The sequence below is a fragment of the Charadrius vociferus genome, unplaced genomic scaffold (assembly GCF_000708025.1).
Source record: "Charadrius vociferus isolate BGI_N301 unplaced genomic scaffold, ASM70802v2 scaffold345, whole genome shotgun sequence".
Taxonomy (NCBI): domain Eukaryota; kingdom Metazoa; phylum Chordata; class Aves; order Charadriiformes; family Charadriidae; genus Charadrius; species Charadrius vociferus.
Genome location: NW_009648340.1, coordinates 317,661 through 338,980, shown reverse-complemented (window position 1 = coordinate 338,980; position 21,320 = coordinate 317,661). Strand labels below are relative to the sequence as shown.

At 34.9% G+C, this 21,320-nt stretch overlaps 1 protein-coding gene across 1 annotated transcript in view; it reads left to right on the top strand.

The window, feature by feature from the left end:
* The window catches only part of CSMD1 (CUB and Sushi multiple domains 1), a 1,016,474-nt gene that overhangs the window by 860,617 nt on the left and 134,537 nt on the right, over nt 1-21,320 (top strand). The window contains exons 42-45 of the mRNA XM_009885090.1: nt 2,883-2,952; nt 5,082-5,198; nt 9,450-9,659; nt 19,624-19,812. Coding sequence (XP_009883392.1) covers nt 2,883-2,952; nt 5,082-5,198; nt 9,450-9,659; nt 19,624-19,812 — 586 coding nt within the window. The remainder of the gene's footprint in view (nt 1-2,882; nt 2,953-5,081; nt 5,199-9,449; nt 9,660-19,623; nt 19,813-21,320) is intronic.

The following is a 21,320-nucleotide window of genomic DNA, read 5'->3' as shown; positions in this document are numbered from 1 at the left end:
CCCTACATTTTCAAATATGAAACATATGAATTTTGCATATGAAAAAAGGGGATAATTCCATTTTTTATGACATGGATTAGAAATAGATAAGCCCTCAAGATACAGCATCATTGAGTTTTCTGTCCGTACTTAATATAGCACTGCTGAAATATTGAGGTGGAGTGATAATTGTAGAATATGAATACTTCAGAAATATTTGGAATAAGTACAGGAAACGTTTTGAAGACACACAGTTAGCCCTGACTTGATGTTTTGGATCCATTTTTACTTAGAAAAAAATCAGAAATGTGAGTTAATAAATACCATATTAGTATAAAACAATCATGTATTTGTGAGGAAGAGATCTGCACATAAAAACTGGTGTGTTAATGCTAAACTTTAATATACTGTGTATATCACTATCACAAAACCACACAATGTCTTTTGTCCTGGATGCAGGTCTTTTCTGCAGTACTTGAATATGACTAACTGCACTTTTGTTTTTATACTTACAGGGATTCTATAATGAAAAACTTTCTTAAAATTTCATAGCATACTGTTCCTTAACAGTACTTCTTACCTCTATCTCCTTATACAAATTTAATCCTAACTGTGGAATCTGAACTATATAAAAACTAGTTTCGTGACCTTGTCTACAGTGTAAACCAAAATATCTTCAATATCCAAATTCAGTAGAAAAGAGTTTGAATCTTTTCAAAATGTTAATGAGGCTTTCAATGCTGTATGGACTTTGCTGTAAGAAAGTGCATACACATGTATGTATGGCATGTTGCTCAGACAGGACAAGTAAAAATGGCTCCACATTAAAAAGAAATAATGATGAAAATAAGGTTCTACGAGGCACAGTATGTTTGTTATTCAAAAAGTACAGATCAGCATAACTTTGCAGATCCTTTTTTTTTTTTTGTTCACTCTAGCTGTGAATTTACCCTCAATCTTTAGAAAACATATTCACAGCTAGCAATAACAATCAGGTGTGGATTAGTTTATAATTGAGACTTACCAGAAAAGTCATAGAGCTCAAACTACTACCTGGAGATGCATAAGAAAGGTAATTGCTAGCTGTAGGATTAAGTGTCTCCCCCCAGGAGGGGACTTTAAAAGACTGAAATCAGAGTGTGCTCTTGTTGGGAAGAGGCTTGAAGCCAGAGGAATCATTTCATTTTATTTTTCAAAAGATCTTTTATAGGCCATTTTACTTTTTTCCTGACTGTGGTAGTTAAATTATGGCTTCCTCCGGACTCACATCAGAGATACGCAATCATAGAAGACTAGGAAGAGAGAATAAAATAAACCAGGGAATATTGCATTAAGTAAATTATTCAAAACCTCATCCATTTTGCAAGTAACTAAGATGACACAATAAGCGCACGCATATCTTTCCTTTAAAATAAAAAGGTTGCTTTTTAAAAGAAATTATTTTATCGAATTTTTATTACTTTGTAGCATTTTTATAAGAAAAAGACTAATTTAATTTTTCAGAATTTTAATGAAAAATGATTTTTTTTTTCCCTTCCAAGACATTTTTTGGAAATGCTTCAGTTTGTCTTTCAGAAGCTAATTGTCTAAATATACTTAACTAAATGATTATTTAAAGTAGTCTTATTCCATACAATTCCATACAATTGTATATGAACTTCATTGAATGTAGGGTGTGTAGTTTCCTTTTGTAAACATAATAAATTGTGTGGAAGCCATTTCATCAAATGGATTTTCCTTTACTGTAGTTTACTTATTCTTTTTCTTATTTTTATGAGACTATGATTGCTATGGACAAGTAATATTTAAATAAGTCTTCATATTATATTGATAAAATATGTTATCTTCTAACATTAGACTCTTAACACTCTTGATAAAAATAAACAAGAGGTGTCTTGCCCAAGTTTGTATATCCAAATGATTAAAACAGGAACTAAACCTTGCTCTCAGTCCCACATCTCAATCTTTATACCAGACTCTTTCACTCCTGCCAGTTTATTCAGCTTTCACATTCCGACAGCAGAATGCATACATAACCCGAGTTCTTCAGAAGACAGAACTGACAAAAGAAACCTTTTGTTTGCACTACTCTTGAGTTTTCAGCTTGAAGTGTTAACAGCGCAAGCAAAGCTGGGAGCATTTTGCAGTTGGTCCTGGGCAGCCACCCTGAAGTAGGTGGAAATAGGCTTTGCATGTTACAGCCATGTTGTTTTCCACTTCCAGCTACCACATGATTCTGTTTGGTTCTTGTCATGTTTCTTAAAAACAGGCAGAGTAAATTAAACATGACAGCTAAATAAAGAGGCACTCATACTTGTATAGCTGTCTGCCAAGATGTTGCATGTATGCAGTGGGTCATGTTATGAGGCCATGTGAGAGTTCAAGGCCTGCTGGTAATTGTGGGTAACTGTCTTGGCATGGCCCACGTCCATACCATCTGTATCAAGCAGATGTGGAACAAATTCCTCTCTGTGTCTGTAGTACTCAGAGCAATGGTTGCTTCACTCCAGATTGCAGCCTGAAAATGAACTAGTATGCTTACACTGTGGATGAGAACCCTGGAATTGAAATACGGAGTTAACCAATTTGACCATATAAATGCACATAGCTGCTTCTGTCTTGTAACCCTTGTAACCAGCCTTACATTTAGTGAAAAATGTGAAGAGGTTTTCAAGTTAGCAAAGGAAGAGTGTTTTAGAATACATCCAATAGAAAAATAAGAACATGAAACCTGAAGTATTTGAAAATAGAGTTCAACAAATTCATAGGAGTAATTATAATGCAGTTGGTTGATATAAGAAAAGACACAGATAAGATGATCCAGGAGGTCCTGTGTAGTTCTACCTTCCTGGAAAGTCCCATAATAAGTATCTGTAATCTAACATTTTGCCCTTTCCAAACAGGGCCGTTCTCATATTTCTTGTATGCCAGGAACAGTTCGACGCTGGAACTATCCATCTCCTCTCTGCATTGGTATGGATACTTACTTATTTTCAGTGTGTTCTGAACATCAGTCAGAAGAAACGTCTAGCTTCGTCATGCCTATTGTTCCTTCACTTAATTCTGTTTCATTCAAAACTTTTTTGTTTCTTTTTGTGTCTATGAAGTATGGAAAAATGGCAATAGAATTTTCTTTATATATAGTGTATATGCTGTTTAAAAAAAATATTGTGAGAGTGGGCAAAGGAGGAAACCCAGATGTTTACCATTGTTTAGCTTGTCCTGAATACTGTGCTTTGAATCAGGCTGAATCTCTTCAGAAGGGAGAGGAAGTTACCACATTCCTTTTGCAGAATGCTCAGCTTGGAAAACCTTCTCAAGAGCAAGGCAGGTCATGCAGGGCGCCTAGGAGACTTCTCAAAGAAGCAGTCAGTCTGCAGTGGAGAGCAGCAGTGAAACCAAGCCTTCAGGGGTGGTGAAATGAAAAAGAGTTTTAGCGATGCAGAAAAGGCTGGCTCTTTTCATCTGAGAAAGCTGTTAAAAGACACTGAGTTAAAAAGCAAAGCTAAAAAGAGTTTCCCTTTGAAGCACGCAAAGAGCTTGCCCAACAGATTAGAGTTTTCCTTGTGTAGATAATGATCTTGTTCTACTGTATTGGTACTTGATTAAACAAAGTTGAAGAGAGCGAAGATTCCAGTGTCTTTTGGCATGATTATTTCAAGAAAAAGCAAGAATGAAGGGGAGAGAAGCACAGCTCCATCATAACTTTCTGTCACTTCAGCTTTGAAATACATTCTTCAGGGAATGCTTTAACTTTAATATTCAGACAGCAAAAGCTGTTCCTTTTAGCTTCATATCTAAGAGTAATTTAAAAAGTTGGGATGATATCGAGCAATATTAACATTAAATGATTTTAAAGATTCCTTGTCAAGTAGGGCCTATATATTATTTTATATTGTCAACTTCTTCAGAAGCAGTCACTTCTGATTAATATGAACGCACTGCAGTTTCTTCAAATCAATTTTAGAAATGGAAAATTTATTCAGGAAGGTGTATTTTGGGGGTTTGGTGCAGGTTTTTTTTGTGCTAATCATATTTTTCACCTTGTATATTAACTATAGTTCCTATGTGCAAACACTGTGCTCATTGACTTTTTTTTCGCTTTAGTTCATGGAATTTTGCTGTCCTGAAAGCTAAAATACCCTCAAGAAAACAAACAAATCCTTAAAACATGACACACTCCCCTCCTGCTTCGAACGCTTAAAATGTTGATTTTTCTAGAAATGCAAACCAAAATCTTGTCTTTTCACTAAATAATGTATTTAACATTGCAGGGTGATAGAGATATTTGAGAAGTTTGAGTCTTATTTCTCAGCTCTTTAGTGGAGTTTTTTTCTATTTTGAATCAATTTCTTGTGTGATCTAACCAGTACTTTATTTTCATTTTTTCAGTACAATTATCACAGTGCACAGTATCACGGTATCAGAATTCTGTTACTGGATCTTATATCACTGTAATACCTGGCATGAAGACTCATAGGCTTTAAAGTAATGATTCTGCAAATAATAAATACAGTTTTGCTTTATGTCATCCTAAATGATGCAAATAGCTTTTCAATCTCCAAACACATGAATATGTTAGAGAAAAGCATACAGATAGTAAGCAAAGAATATTTCTGTTATGCAGCTAGTCTATCCTCTTTCTGAATTAAAGAACAAACTCTGGTGAGATTTTTTGTTTGTTTGTTTGTTTTTAAACTCAAATGTTGTTTTAGCTATATTAACTAGTAGATCTGCAACTGCATTGTAGATCAGTGTCATAATTCAGTTTAATTTCAAATTTATTCTTCTGAATATGAAGCCTAGCTCAACAGACATTTGTAACCATAGTAGGCAAGCTACAACAGTGGGTTACCCAGGCTATACGAGCAACTACACATTTGTAGTAAAATCACAGTGAACATATTGCACGAACTAAGCATTTTGCTCTAACCTGAATTATTTTTTTTTTCCCCTTCACAAGGAATGTTTTGACTGTGATAAAATTCACTGCTTGGGGATCATGGGGATAAAAGGGAAAATCCATTTTTTAATTGATCATATGCCAAATATTAAGAAATAATATTACTGAAATACAGTGACTTTCGGTTTATTTTTCATAGCTAAATGTGGTGGAACACTGACAAACATGGGTGGTGTGATTCTGAGCCCAGGTTTTCCTGGAAATTACCCGAGTAACTTAGACTGTACGTGGAAAATTTTATTGCCTATTGGATATGGTAAGTAAACTCAGATTTGAACAGCAATTATTTTTAACCATCAGATTTAAATATATATAAGAATATTCTGATCTCCAGTATGAAATAGATGTTATCCAGTGAATGTATTGTGAACACCTTACATAATTATGCACTATCATTTGAATTGAAAATAATTGACATTTTGAAAATATATCTTTGTCAAAGGAATTTGTTACTTGTAAAACTCAGCCTGTCTTGGAAACTGATTTCAGAGCAAATGAAATCTGCTGCATGAAGATATATCAGATGAAATAGATAATGTGAATTCTAAATTAATTAGTGGTCTTCTGTTTAATATCCTTTCATTGTCTCCTAAGTGACTTTTTAACAGCATTTCTTGTGTGCTATGAAATTGGATAAAACCTCGTTTTAGTGCTATGAATTTGGTTAAAAACATTCTAAAACTATATCCCAAATACTGTGTAACAGTTGCAAACTTAGAAACTGTCTAGATTTGCTTTAAATCTACTGTCATATGGAAAATATCTTCACAAATCAATAATAATTAGATAGAGAAGGTAATCATGGATAATAAGGGATCTATAAGGGCATGTATAAAACACAATCCTTTATCATTATCAGAAGTAAAAAAGGAATAACTTTTCTTGCTGTGAAACATTAAGCCCCATACTGTGAATTCTGTGCTAGTGCTCAAATAAGAAAATTAATTTTAAAAGCTTATTATTAAATTCACTATACTGGTCTCTGGAAATGATTTTTTTTTCTGTGCTTTCCATTGAATTCGTAAGAGGGATTTTTGTAGTAAGATATAGTATGTACATAGAGTGTATTATACTGAGTTAATTTGTAGCAATACTGTGCTACTATTTGGAATAGTGCCCTTTATCGGTATGTACCTGATAAAACTGATTCATTCCAGTTATGGGTAGCCTTAGTAGCCTTAGATATTCTTATAGCCTTAGGATGATCATAAACAGGACATCCTTGGCTAATTTTTAGTATTCTAAAGCTACATTTGCAGAAAATACAAATGATAAGCAACTGTTCTGGACTGAAGTCATCCTAATTAGGTTACTACAATACTGCCTTTGAAAAACAGTCCTTCATATTTCTCAGAGTTGATCTTTTTCTTTCAGCTTTTCCATATAGACCATGCTTCATGGATTAATTATGCAAGAGTATCTTGTTTCCTATTATTATCCCTCTCACTTCTCAGAAAGTCTCCAGTAGTGGTAATCCTATAAATAGAAAAGATTATGATTTTGTTTGGCAAAGGATTTAACAGGAACAAGGTGTTCATACCATTGCTTTCAAAAAGGCTAGAAGAGGACATGTTTTTTGCGAGGAAGTTGCTACAGGGATCTTTTTCCCAAAGTCTCTGTCAGATAAACCACAGATAATGTCTTTGTACCAGGTTTAAAAATTGTGATTGTTGTGATGTTTCACAGAGAACTTCCAATGAAAAATCTTGGATTCTATTTTCGTTACAAGTATAGACTTGTCTACCTAAGAGCTGTTTGTCTATGTTCATTCTATTATCTCAAAATAAACACATGAAATCACTGAAACATAGAAAACATTTCCAAAATTGAATAATGCTCCAGGAGTTTGGGGTTTTTTTGGAAGGATTTTAATGTGCTACTGATTGAGTTAGAGTGCACAAAAACTGATCAAGAGGACACTCATGACCATGTAATGATTATTTCAAATTCCACTGAAATAATTAACCTCACAGTGACTTCCTCACTCAGTATGTATTCCTTTATTCCATCCATTTATTCAAACTTTGTAACTAAATGAAGCCCAAGATATTGTTGACTTAGTACAAGCACACTGGTGTGCTTAAACAAAGGATAACAATAAAATTGTGGAAGCTCAATGTCTCACAAAGTATAGTGCTCTCTTCATTACATGAAAATATACTGTTTAGAAGACACTACTAAAATCCAAACATTTTAAACATATAGAAAGTATATATTTTCAAGTGAGTTCTAGTGATTTTGGAATGATTTCAGGTAGCTGTTAATTGATTAACATTTATAAAATGATTGGCTCAGCTTGGAATTCTTATTATTTACAGTGTATTCAAGTGAGAGAAGAAATCCTGTTGAGACTGGAGCAGGAAGTAATATAATTATAGTTTGACCAGATAATGATTTATTTGCCATAGCAGTTTTATTCTGTATAATTTTTTCTATGAAATAATTTAGTGTAGAAAACTTTTTCTTTGACATATCAAATTGACAATTGTATCTTGTATAAACTTAGAGTTAAGGCTTGAGTTACACATAAAGTATATCCTCTAATTGAAATTGACATATTTGAAAAAATCTTTGGGAAAAAATATGTTTATGTTTGTGTCTAAAATGTGACTATTTTAGGCAGTTTATATTTTGTAAAGTTAATGGTAAATCTATTTTTTACTGTTAAAATACAAAGCTTTTTAATACTGAATATTTACAAATATTTGGATAAATTCCTTCTCAGTAATTAAATAAGAATGATTCCATTTTAAAGATACTCTGCAGCTCATCAGAGACTATTTCAGAACAGTAGACTACTTTTATTTAAATACCTGAACACTGATTTTGACTACATGCATATGTCAAATTGAATCATCTGCTTGTCATTTCAGCAACTTAAGTATAATGTAAGCATCTGCTCAATTCTTTAGAATTTCCACGCTGCTGACATCCAGTCTTTGGTGGGGGTCCCTAAATGCTGATACTGAAGACAAGATGTTTCTGAGCTGCTTGGTGTCCTACCTCATCTCAAATCCCAAGAGCATTATAAAATTAGTGTCTTTGCTCAAGTCAGACTAACCGTACCAGACACCATACAAGAGATGGCTGTTATTGAGACTGTGATATGTTCTGTATGTGTGTCCCTATTGATAGCACCCGAATAAGTTTTCTTATTCAGCAGCTGAAATACTTGTTTTCATATCTCCCACTATGCATAGGTCAGAGAAGGCACTAGAGCTAAATAACCCTTAATCTTACAAATGTCCTATAACAATCAGTTTATTCGGTAGTTTGCTTAGTTTCTCCTGTAGCAAAACAAAAAATAAAATAATTCATTTTTATACAAATGATTAGATATCAAACCACAGAGACAAAGAAAGCAGCTACAGAGCAAGAAAGAGTGAATGACTTACCCTGGTGATTAATCTATAAGGTACTCTCCTGGAATTAAGAATATGTCCCTACTGCTATTTAAGAATGTAAGGCAGAGAGTTAAGACATTGAATACTTCACATTGCTTCGCTGACTCATTCGGTAATTCTGTTTTATTCCATTCCAGCTATTTCTTCATAGTCCACCAGAGCAAGGTTAGGCCCAAGCAGAGTGGTTGCAAGTTACTTGGTACTACTTGGCTTTCAAACTAGGGGTTCATCCCCCATTCCTCTTTTGATATTATATATACACATAATCTGAGAAGCCTGAATTCCAAGTCCTTAGTCCACATGAAGAAGTGCCAGAACTTAAAAACAGCTCTTCCCATGAGATTATGGTTGTACTTCCTGCTGTTCAGCATTTTGGGAGATGTTTCTCTCCCTTTCATTATGTGAGAAAGGCCTGGTTCAACCACTTGACTTCTGGAGAAAGTTTGTGGTAAATGATCCTGAGTAAGTACTTGTCACCAGTGTAGAGTTCGGTGTGTTTCATAGTGCTGCATACAAAATAGAATAGCTCTAAAGACATGCTGGCCTAAACTGGAGGGAAGAGGAGGCATATATAGGTGACTTGGGTTAGGAAAAACAAGGTAGGGTAGATAGTTGGAACTAGGTAGGCAAACTTTGCTTCTGAAAGGTCGCTGTGTTAGTAATCTTCCTGGGTGCTGAGCTGATCCTGAGCATCTATGAGAAACCTGGCCCATCTACAGTAACGCTCTTTTGGCAAAGTCCTGACCATGCTGTGACATAGCAGGATTTGTGACGTATCCCTTTGTTGAGTGTTTCTGTTGGCTGCTTTAGGAACCTGACAAATATCTGGTTGATGACTTTGTGACTTCATTGGTCCCTTTATGTGTGGTTATGATATTTATTGGGAAACAAAAAATTAAAAGCTCCAACTCCTGCAATACTTAGCAGCTATTTCCTTAATGTAAGCATCCCACTTTGAATGGTGACTAAAATATAAATATAATGCCTATAACAATTACTATGACGTCTTTTTTTTTTTTTTTTGTACTTGCATGCTGTAGCATAAAGCAACATGAGTTATAAAATCTCTGTTTTTAATTGTTCTTTCTTTCTTAATGTTGCAGGTGCACACATTCAGTTTCTGAATTTCTCTACTGAAGCAAATCATGATTTCCTTGAAATTCAGAATGGGCTTTACCATACCAGTTCTATGATTGGCCAGTTTAGTGGAATGGAACTCCCATCACCCTTGCTAAGTACTACTCATGAAACACTTGTCCATTTTTACAGTGATCACTCAGAAAACAGGCAAGGATTTAAGCTGACATACCAAGGTAAGTAGGACCTAGCACAATGAACTTTATAGTTGAAAAGGAATAATAATTTTTTTAATTTCTTTATTTTTTTAATTTTTAAAAACATGCTAGGCATATACTATATAGCATTTTTAAATCTGTGGATTGTTTAATCCCTAGGTTGAACTTCATTACAGCTAAAATTATGTTGAATTAGAATCTTTATTTTACTGATGCAAATACCTGAAGCCAAGGTGATGTCATTTGGCAAAGGTCACATAGATTCATAGAATGGTTTAGGTCGGAAGGGACGTTAAAGATCATCTAGTTCCAACATCCCTGCCATGGCAGGGACACCTCCCACTAGACCAGATTGTTCAAAACCCCATTCAGCCTGGGCTTGAACACTTCCAGGGATGGGGCATCCACAACTTCTGTGGGCAATTTGTTCCAGTGCCTCACCACCCTCATAGTGAAAAATTATTTCCTAGTATCTATTCTAAATCTCCCCTCTTCGAATTTGAAGCCTTTACCTCTCATCCTATCACTAAAAGTCCTTGTAAAAAGTCCCTCTAGCTTTCTTGTAGGCACCCTTTTACAGTTTACTCTTCCAGTTTAAAACCGTCAACCCTCATCCTATCGCTAGACTCCCTGATAAAGAGTCGCTCTCCATCTTACCTGTAGGCCCTCTTTAAGTACTGGAAGGCCACAATAAGGTCTACCCGGAACCTTCTCTTCTCCAGGCTGAACAGTCCCAACTCTCCCAGCCTGTCTTCACAGGACAGGTGCTCCAGCCCTCTAATTATTTTTGAGGACCTTCTCTCGACCCACTCTAACAGGTCTATATCTTTCCTGTGCTGAGGGCTCCAGCGCTGGATGCAGTGCTCCAGAGCTGGATGCAGTACTCCAAGTGGGGTCTCACCAGAATGGAGGAGAGGGGCAGAATCACCTCCCTCAACCTGCTGGCCACACTTTTGATGCAGCCCCTTTCTGCCTCTCCAGTTGGAACTTGTCAGCTGACAACAAAAGTGTTATCATGATTAACTCATTGACAGTGTAAAGTTTTATCGTATTATTTAAATAGAGGAAAAGCAATGCACCTAAAACCAGAACAATGTATTATGAAATATTAAAAATTTTCATTCGGTAGACCTTATAATAAAATAATTTTAAGTGATGAAGATTGTGTAGTAGCATTCTCAGAATAAACGAAAACTGTCAAAAAGAAGTATTGTTCATAGAAATTCAGAAACTTGTTGTAGTATTTTGCAAATAGTTATATGAAAAATCCACAAAAAATAGTAATTTCTCAAAAATAGTAATAATTTGATAAGAATTTTCTCTACTTTAGCAGTTGGTGTTATAGTTACAATAGTAGATAGAAAATTCAGAACCGAGAAAGAGATACAGCTAAATTAACTGATATTTGAGTCATTTTAATTTAGAATAAAAAATACAACCGGTATTTACTACCTTGTTTCTCAAAATGTGGACTTATAGCTGTATTTGATTTACCAAATGCATATACATTAATCCAGTTTTATTTTCCCCATGATTGAGAAGTGAGAAGTGAGAGGTGAAACAATTTCTCCAGTAAAGGCAACTCAACACACTTCATTTTTATGCAATACTCCTTACTTATAAAGAGACTCTGGGGTGACTCATTTCTGAATACTGTTTTGAGGAAGCACAGTATTTTAGTCTATATATTAAAAAAAAAAAAAAGGTTTTAAAACTTTAAAAAAGCACTATGTAATCCACTCAAATGAAAAGATGCTGGGATAAAAAATTGAATTATTGTACAAGGTACTTATTATTTATGGATTTTTTTTCTAATGTGGAAAGTTGCTAACACTGTCATGTTCGATTTTTAAGGGATTAGAATCTGCCAGGCAAGCTCACTTTACTAAGCTGCTAATTGACATATGTTCCCTCTTCCATCTACCTTCTTTTCTGCATTCTACAAACAGGCTTTCGGCTTTTGTTCTTTCAAAATGTAAGATTTTGAATGTGTTTATTTTTCTTCAGATAGCACAAATTCTTTCCGTTGACTATGAGATCTCATATTGCACCAGCAATTGCTAACATTTCTCCTTTGGTAATTCTTTCTAATATTATCATAGGAACATAGGAACTTTCATCTAAGCATGAGGAGGGACTTCTTTACTTTGAGGGTGGCAGAGCACTGGCACAGGCTGCCCAGAGAGGTTGTGGAGTCTCCCACTCTGGAGACATTCAAAACCCGCCTGGACGCCGTCCTGTGCAACCTGCTGTAGGTGACCCTGCTCTGGCGGGGGGGGTTGGACTAGATGATCTCCAGAGGTCCCTTCCAACCCTGACCATTCTGTGATTCTGTGATCATATTTTATAGGTTCGTATTATTGAGCACAAGTGACTTGCTCAGCACCATTTAGAACATGTAGGAAATTGTACTTTCAATTCAAGATATTCATAACCTAACTTTTGGAAGTATTGTGTTTCAGTGTATTCACAGTTCCTCTGATGTGCTCTGACAGAAAATGCCAGTGGTTTACAATTGAGCAATTTTAATGGCTGTTTTATTTTTCTTCGTACAAAGTATATGTTGCTTTTGGTAACTGACTTTTCTTTTCCAGTCCCCCACCTGCTGCCCTTGATATTTAGTTATCTTGCTTTCCAGATTGTCTCTGGATTCTCCTACTTCTTTTGATATTATACTTCTGGATTTCTCTCTCTTCCTCTTAGTTGGTCTGCAATTGCTGAAACTGGACTTAAAAAATAAATATTCACTACTCCAAAATGTTTCTCTTTCCTTCTCCTTTCTTCCCTGTTGGACTTTTTGTTTTCCTTTCAGTAAGTCAAACGTCAAATAGGTCTTAGCCTGCTTTGCTTGGATGACAAGACTTACACTGTTGTGATGTCTGACTGTCGTGCTTCTTGATATACTTCTGTTATGCAATTTTGAAACCATTGGCCAATTTCAGTCAAATTTCACAGTTCCTAGAAATGTTTGGAAAGCAATAGTAGTAACATGGATGAAAGAGTCCTGAAATAGTGCCCTTATTGAGAGAAAAGGTGCAGCATTACTCTATAACTATCAATTCAGTTTGGCTTGCTGATTACCCAGTTGGAATATTCCGTGTCACAACTCATTTCAATACACACTGTGTCTTGCCTAACTGTTATTCATGGCATATAGATGTTGGAGGGAGATAAAATATGAAGTTGGTATGGGTGTCACATTTGAAATTTTGGGAAAATTGAAATTATGGGAAAAAGGAAGCATATCATGTATAGAAAGCTAAGAATTTATTTTTAGTCCAATTAATGCTTACACAGTTAAGTTATCCAAGTCAATTAACACAAAACAAAATCATAAGCAATACAGTTGAAATTGTTATGCAGAAACTTCCTCCTATCTACCCCATTTCTTTGTATTATGTTCATCTTCCCAGTGCTCTTATGGAGCCTGACATTGACAGCTGCTACATGTCTTTTTCATGTAGAACTGAAGAGGCAATCATCAGTGTCCCCAGCTTTTTGCTGGGAAACATATGGTGTCCATGATAGGAACTTTGTACTCCAGTCTTGGGTTCCACTTGGATTATTTTTACATGTTTTTCTTACCACATTATGCTTCTTTCTTACTGGTTGCCACCCAAACTTTGGAAGTTGCTTTCCCCAGCTGCAATTACTATAAAGGACTATTGTTTGTTAAGCAGTGACTGCCAGCACTTGTTAGGGCTTTGACATGCGTGGCATTTGCAGAGCATAACCTAAAACATGTTAGGTAATAATCACTTGGCTGCTAGAGGGCCACAAAGATGATCCGAGGGCTGGAGCACCTCTCCTATGAGGACAGGCTGAGAGAGTTGGGGTTGTTCAGCCTGGAGAAGAGAAGGCTCCATAGAAACTTTATAGCTGCCTTCCAGTACCTAAAGGGGGCCTACAGGAAAGCCAGGGAGGGACTTTTACAAGGGCATATAGCGGTAGAACAAGGAGGAATGGCTTTAAACTGGAAGAGAGTAGATTTACATTAGATATTAGGAAGAAATTTTTCACTCTGAAGGTGGTGAGGCACTGGAACAGATTGCCCAGAGAAGCTGTGGATGCCCCATCCCTGGAGGTGTTCAAGGCCAGGCTGGATGGGGCTTTGAGCAACCTGGTCTAGTGGGAGGTGTCCCTGCCCATGGCAGGGGGATTGGAACTCAATGGTCTTTAAGGTCCCTTCCAACCTAAACCATTCTATGATTCTATGAAATTGTTAAAATGAGCTAAAGCCAGCTCAGACCAAGGCAAATCCAGACGTAGATCTTGCACTATCAGGTGCATAAATGACATAAAGCCTATGGCATTTTACTCTGACAGAAAACTTTATTGTGTTTCAAGGGCTTGGAGATGTTGCAAATAAGGCAAGGTAATCCAGAAAAAGCTTAATCATTGTGGTGTCTGCTTATAAGAATGTAGTGCCCAGATGTAAGTAAACAGAAACTGTACAGATATTATGTAAATATATAGTAATATACATATAAAAAACCCAAATAAACCAGGTTTTGTTTGTTCAGCTGCTGACAAATCAGTGTACTGAATTCATCCATCCTCCTGACCAGGTAAACTTGACAGTTACTACACCAAACAAAATAGTCTTTTGAAGCCTACCAGTACTAATTGACATGATTTCCAAGAAACATATTTCAAAAGGATTTAATCTCTCAGGGCATCTATAATAGGCACCTTAAATAAAAGGAAACAATTAGTTGTCAGGACTAAGTAAAGGTTGTATGTAAAACTGGACAGTGCATACCAGTGAAAGCAGATGTAGTACATACATACTAAATTCTGCAAAGAATTAGAGAAAACAAATTTATACTGAGTATTTAACAAAATTATGTCAGTACCTTTGCTTCGTCTGCTTTTGCCATTTTTATAGAAATGAATCTGTAAAACAAAGCAGATGGATCTGAGGACCTAACATCTTTTTAATCTTAATACATGTTTTTTCAGGCTGCTTCTAGTTGGTCCCATTTTAGGGTGTCGTAATATATTATAATTGGGGAAAAAAGATCTATACATAAAAAAGCATTGCTTTTCTGATAATGAATTTGATTCAGTATACCCTTGAAAAACAGATGAGTAGGGAAAAAGAGTCCATAGTTGTAGTCAGGTTCACCAAACCCATTCTGTCTTAAAGAACGTGTTGCATATTAGGAAGTGCCCACAAGACTGCATAGCTTAATCCTAGTCTGATTTTTTTAAATGCACTAAAGTTTACATTAAAATGGATTTAAGATTAAATTTGTTCTTTTACTGAATGGTACACAGATTGATTCAATTCAGGGACTGCTTTTTCATGAGTGAAAAAAGGACCATTTCTGCTAACTAGAATACCAGTAGTGGCATTAGCAGACTTTTTTTTTTTTTTTTTTCAAAGTAGATGCCTTTTTATACAGATATCAATCTAAAAATAAAGTGAGATTGTTAATGGGTATGCTCTTATCCATGTTTATTGGTATGCTTATTCAAGCAAACTTCCATGTCATAAAAAATGAAGTTTCCTAGACATCTTAGCATTTTATGTAGGATAAGGCTTTTTGATAACCCCTCATCTCAGGGGAAAGCAAAGAATATGAATATTATATAGTGAATGTTAGAATTAATAATGCTATTTCTCAATTTTTCCTCTGACTTTCTGAAGACAGAAAAATACTTATGAGATTGAAGCTTAGTATAGCCTGAGATTGTACCCTGAGCACATTATTTTGGGGAGGAAGAAAAGTGTATGCACACTGAGAACAGTAAAATATTTGCTTCCCATGCTTGCAAGGAGATAGTGCTGCTTCTTAAGCACTAGCCTCTCACAGCAAAGGATTTGAATATACAACCTAAATCACTTAGATACTGTGTATTTCTAAATGCAGTAAAAAGCTCTAATTGTACTCCCTTTCTTCCACAAGCACATTTATGGATGTAAGCAACATGATTTGAACATGTTAAATATGATGACTTCCATCTAGCAAAAAGAAAATTATGATGGAGCTCCAGAGTCATAGGAATCTTGGAAGGAAAAACGGATTTCTGAAAAACTACTATATTTCTGAAATGTTTTTAGATGATGTCCTAAGGGGGGAATGCTAATGGAAATAAAATAAGATCTCTTCAGGGGCTCATAGTAAATAATCTTCTAACTCCTGTGACAAAATTAAGCCATGTTTTGTGACTCTATCCTCAGTCATTGTATCTGGGAAAAAAATTATGATCTTTGGTGCCTAAGGCAATAAACTGAGGTTCCAGATTGCCAGTCCTATCCTGGACTACAGCAAATTGTATCCTGGGCTTCCATAAAAGGAAGCATGGTCAGCAGGCCAAGGGGGGTGATTCTGCCCCTCTCCTCCGCTCTGGTGAGACCCCACCTAGAGTACTGCACCCAACTCTGGAGCCCTCAGCACAGGAAAGACATGGACCTGTTAGAGTGGGTCAAGAGAAGGTCCACAAAAATAATTAGAGGGCTGGAGTACCTGTCCTGTGAAGACAGGCTGGGAGAGTTGGGATTGTTCAGCCTGGAGAAGAGAAGGTTCCAGGGAGACCTTATTGTGGTCTTTAAATACTTAAAAGGGGCTCGTAAGAAAGATGGAGAGAAACTTTTTACCAAGGTCATTAGTAACAAGACAAGGGACAACACTTTTAAACTGAGAGAGGGTAGATTCAGATTGAGGAAGAGATATTTTAAGATGAGGGTGGTGAGGCACTGGAACAGGTTGCCCAGAGAATTTGTGATGACCCATCTCTGGAAGTGTTCAAAATCAAGTTGGATAGGGTTTTTGGCAATCTGATCTAGTGAACTCTGCCTGTACCCATGCCAAGGATGTTGGAACTAGGTGATCTTTAAAGGTCCCTTCTAACCCAGTCTTGTTATTGAGTCTGTAGTTGTATACAGAATGATACTGGAGGAAAGTACCATAAGTCTAAATGAAAGTTTTAAGTAGCCTTAATTGTGCACTCCACTAACATTTGAGTGTTTGCATGCTCAACTCTCTGCTAATACAATTTTTCTGTAAAGTAATGATTTCCATGTCAAAGTGTTATAGATGTATGTGGCACTTGCAAAGGCAATAAGTCACCCTAGTGTTAATGTAAGAAGGAAAATACTTTTGAATCATAAAAACAAGATAGCAGAGGATCAATTACATTTCTTCTGTGATTTACAGTCTTTTCTTACCAGTGGAAAATATATTGCACAAAGAAATGCCAAATGTCAATATGAGATCATTTTAAAATTCAAGTATTTGACTGCTGCCAGCATTGGAATTAAATATTTTTCTCAGATTTCCTTTACGTTGGGCTTCATTTCAAGCTCTCACTAGAGTTTTTCCTGCTGTGAAATGGTATATCATTTTTTAAAGCTCAATACCAAACAAATCTTTGGGCATGACATTCATAAAAAAAGCTTTCTTTTGTGAGGTGTGACATCAGGATTTGTAGGTAATATTTGATAGTGATGACTGAATAATGAATTGCTGCGTTAAATCAGGTATAGTTGTTGCATATATCAAAAGAACAGAGAAGAATATAATTCATATTTTTATTAAAACTATAAAACATATTCCCTGAGTGGTCTATAAATTGTGGTATCATAGTCATATGGATCACCTGACTTACAGTTGCTCCAATAATTTATGAGTCATCTATAGGATTTATGTCAGAAGTCACATGCAGAGAGTATCTTCACATTTTAGACCATTAAAAAAAAAAACCAAACACAAACAACCCAAAAAAAACAACAACCAAACCCCAACACAAGCAACTGTGCTCTGCTGATGTGCAAGTGCCTTCACCCCTGACTGACTGACCTTCAAATTTATGGTAATCTGCTTTAGACAGAGGTTCTTTCCTTACTAAAACAAACACCAGAACAAACACCAAAAGTTTCTGTATGTATCTTTTTTACCTTACTTACAATAGGAGAAAAGCATATACATCTCTGAATAAACACTAACTAGAATTTTAAAAGCTAGGCTTTATTGTTTTTCCATTAACAATCCAGGGGACTATAAGGAATGTTGTGCAAATTAGAGGGACAGAGAGGTGGTGTTCTTTCAGGATTTCCTCTTTCACCTGAGCTCTTCCTGTGTTTTCTTCTTATGTAGATTAGTGAGATAAGTTTTTTTCTGAAATGAATTTTTAAGACTGACTTAAAAAATCAGAGACCGTATTAAGTACATTTAAATTGTAACCTATGAATACTGTATTGCAACAAATTAACCAGTAAGAAGGATATTTTGCATGTGTATTCATCTCCTCAAAAGGTTGTACAATCGAAGTTTAAAAGTTCCAGTATTTTTGTCATTGTAACTATTGGGAAATGTAGTGCTGCACTTTTTCAAATAAATCTGTGAGATCCTCTGACCCTCTAGAATAATCTTCTATTCTATTTTTAATACAATTTGCTTGTTATATAGTATAATATATTAGTCTTAATATGCCCTGTATTCTTAAATAATCTTTCAAGTACTCTATTTTGGGTAAACATGCATGTTGATAATAATGATATTTTCTGTAGTAGTATTATATGAATAATTATAGCAGGAGTAATAATAGCATTAAAAATTAATGAGCCATTACTAGATTTAGCTCAAAATTTTAATGAACCAAAATTAAGGTAGAAAAAAGCTTTTTGTATTTTCTTTCCAGTAGCAATTAGTTCTGATTTTTAAGTTTTCATTTTCTTTTCTTAATTCTTAGTTATTTGGGGGAAGGGGAGACTGATTTGTTAGAGGATTTTGGAATATTTCTGGTACGTCAATGTCTCTTCCAGCTTTGTGGTGTTACAAACACTGGATTCGGGATTCATGGAATGAATTAGGGAAAAGAAGAAAGCTTTATCAAAATAAATCTTCTATTTATCTTATAGCATGACTGTAATCAGCAATGACTGGAAAACCTCATGACAGTAGCTGTACTTCAGTGCAGCAACTAAGTACAAACTTCACTTTAAATAAGCACCTAAGCACACTTAAGTTATATATTTAGCTTGATCTTGCTGAAATGGCTTGTTTAAATAATCAAATTTATGAGTATATACTTCTAGGATGAACGTGTCCATATTGTAATCATTAGCTTTGAAAAAAATAACAAAATACTTTGTTCAAAAATATGTCCTTCATCTCTCTTACTGTATTTTTAGAGTTTGGACTTAATGGCACATCTTAATATAAAGCACACTGGTATTACTGCTCTTATTTGAACTTTCTGATCTTTTGGCAGAAGTATTTCATAACCATGAATGGAATGCTCAGAGAAAGCAGGGCATTCATCTTCTCAATAATTATTTCTTAAACAGCAGTTACTTGCTGTCTTATCTCTGTGAAGTTGTTTGTGAACAATTCTACATAGCATTTTTATAAAACTGTCTGTCTTTTTTGCTTCCTGTGGAACTATTTATCATTTAAACATTCTAAGGAAATATATCCTCAATATGGAAACATGTAGTTTTAAATTATCTTCTTATCTTAGTTAAATTTGTTAATGAAAGCTCCTTCTTCATTTTCATCACACTATTTTCTATGAGATAAATATGTTTAACTGAGTAATATTTTGAGGTCTTTGAAAACATAAAAACTGACATTAAAAATGATGAATCATTAATGCAATTTCTTGTATGGAGATATATCTAGAAGGAACATTTTCCTTGGTACACTTCTGTCACTTCTCTAGAACTTTCTGATGCTCTGTGACTTTACAGTCTTTCATTAGATCTTTTCATTTTTTTTGGTCAAGTGATTTTTTTTTTTTTGCATAGTTTAATATATATTAAAAAATCCAATGGATTGTGAAAATCTTTTCTTTCATAAAATTTTAATGAATTAATGACTTTTTTGTTTCTTGTTATGTGTTAATCACTCTATTATTGGGAGTTTGGCATTCCAATGTTTACCTATTATGGAATGCATTACAGAATTTATATTAATGTTTACATGCTGTGTTGAGACCTGACTAAGCAATAAAAAGTACTTCTGTTCTTTTCCAGCTTATGAGCTACAGAACTGTCCTGATCCTCCTCCTTTTTTGAATGGATATATTGTCAACTCAGATTACAGTGTGGGTCAGTCAGTATCATTTGAATGTTATCCTGGATATGTTTTGAGGGGTCAACCTGTTCTCACATGCCAACACGGAATCAACAGGAATTGGAACTACCATTTCCCCAGATGCGAAGGTAACTTTCTGTTAGTACATTTGCTTCAGAACTCACAATACTTTCTGATTTGTGTTTACTTGTTTGTGTGTGTGTATGTAATGTAACTTTGGCTGAAGAACTGCACCTTTATCCTAATCTAGTGTAAGCAGCTAAAGTCAGAATAGCATGCATTTTTATGAATCATAAATATTTTATGAATCATGTTTCTCAGCAGTGATTTATTGTTCCTATAAATACCTGTCAGTTGTATTGATTGTGAGAACTCATGATACTGCTAGAAATTATCTTAAAATCCATGTGATTTATTTATTTTTTCTTTTTTTTTTTTCTGATTTGGGGGTGAGGGGAGCAGTGTTCAATGTAACAGATAAAATTTTACGTTGTAAAGCTTTTACTTGAACTTTCATCTAAAACGTACAAGGGCAGGAACAAAATTTCCGACATTCCTTTAGACCTTTAGAGGTTTTGACAAAGTCTTGTATAGGATGTTATGACAAAACTGGGTAGTCATTGTGTAGAACTGAAGCGGTGTTATAGATAATCAACCAACTAAAAAGATATAAAATAGGTTGAAATAAATTATTTCCATCATAACGAGAGACCAATGGTATTACAGGTTTTCCCTGCAGAATGTATGTTCAGTATATTTAACACTGATCTTGAAAGATGGGACAAAGAAGCACACAAAACACCCAAAAGCTTTTAGGTTAGTCAAACTAGAAAAGGCTGCGAGGAATTTAAGGAAGATCTAACTAAGCTACAGGTATAAGCCATAAAAAAAAATGTGAAAGAAGGGTAGGTCATTCTACTTCAGGACAGACTGCTAGAGGCTAGAAAGAAATTTTCCAGTGGTACATGTTACAATAGTGGTTTTTTACTTTGGATTCTCCAGTGTGTTATTATTAGACATTAAGGGTTGAATATTGTCAGAAGCAAAAACTGCACTAGATGGACTCCAGGTTTGTGTCAGCACTGCAATTCCTTGCTTCTCAAATGAGGACTTTAGTACTGTGAATAATGATTTCAATTTTTTTCTTATTACTTATGAGACAGGTATTCAGCTTAACTGTATTACTCAGCAGCATGAACATGTGTTTTGTACATGTGCTTGGGAAGGGACACTTGTATTATTTCCTTATGTTGTCATTTAAATCCAATATTACAAGAAACCATAATGTTTAAGTTCTGGTTCCATAACAGTTAATGCAATTTACCATAAATTGCTCAGAAATCAAGTAAATTAAATATATAGAGGAGGCTGAAAGTATTGCATATTTCTTGGAATGCAAAGGGTTTACAAGGAAGAAATAAAGTTTAAAATTAGTTTTCTGGTTGAAGATACAAATCTTTGTCCCTTTAAGACATGGTTAAAGCATAAAGACAATTACAAAATACCAATTCTGTGTATTTTTTAAAATATTGGTTTTTTATTCTTGTTGGAAATATTAAACTAAGAATTATTAACTCTTTTTTTCATTTTAATTTAAACTCACATTATTGCATAGAGATTATAGAGTTTGACAGGC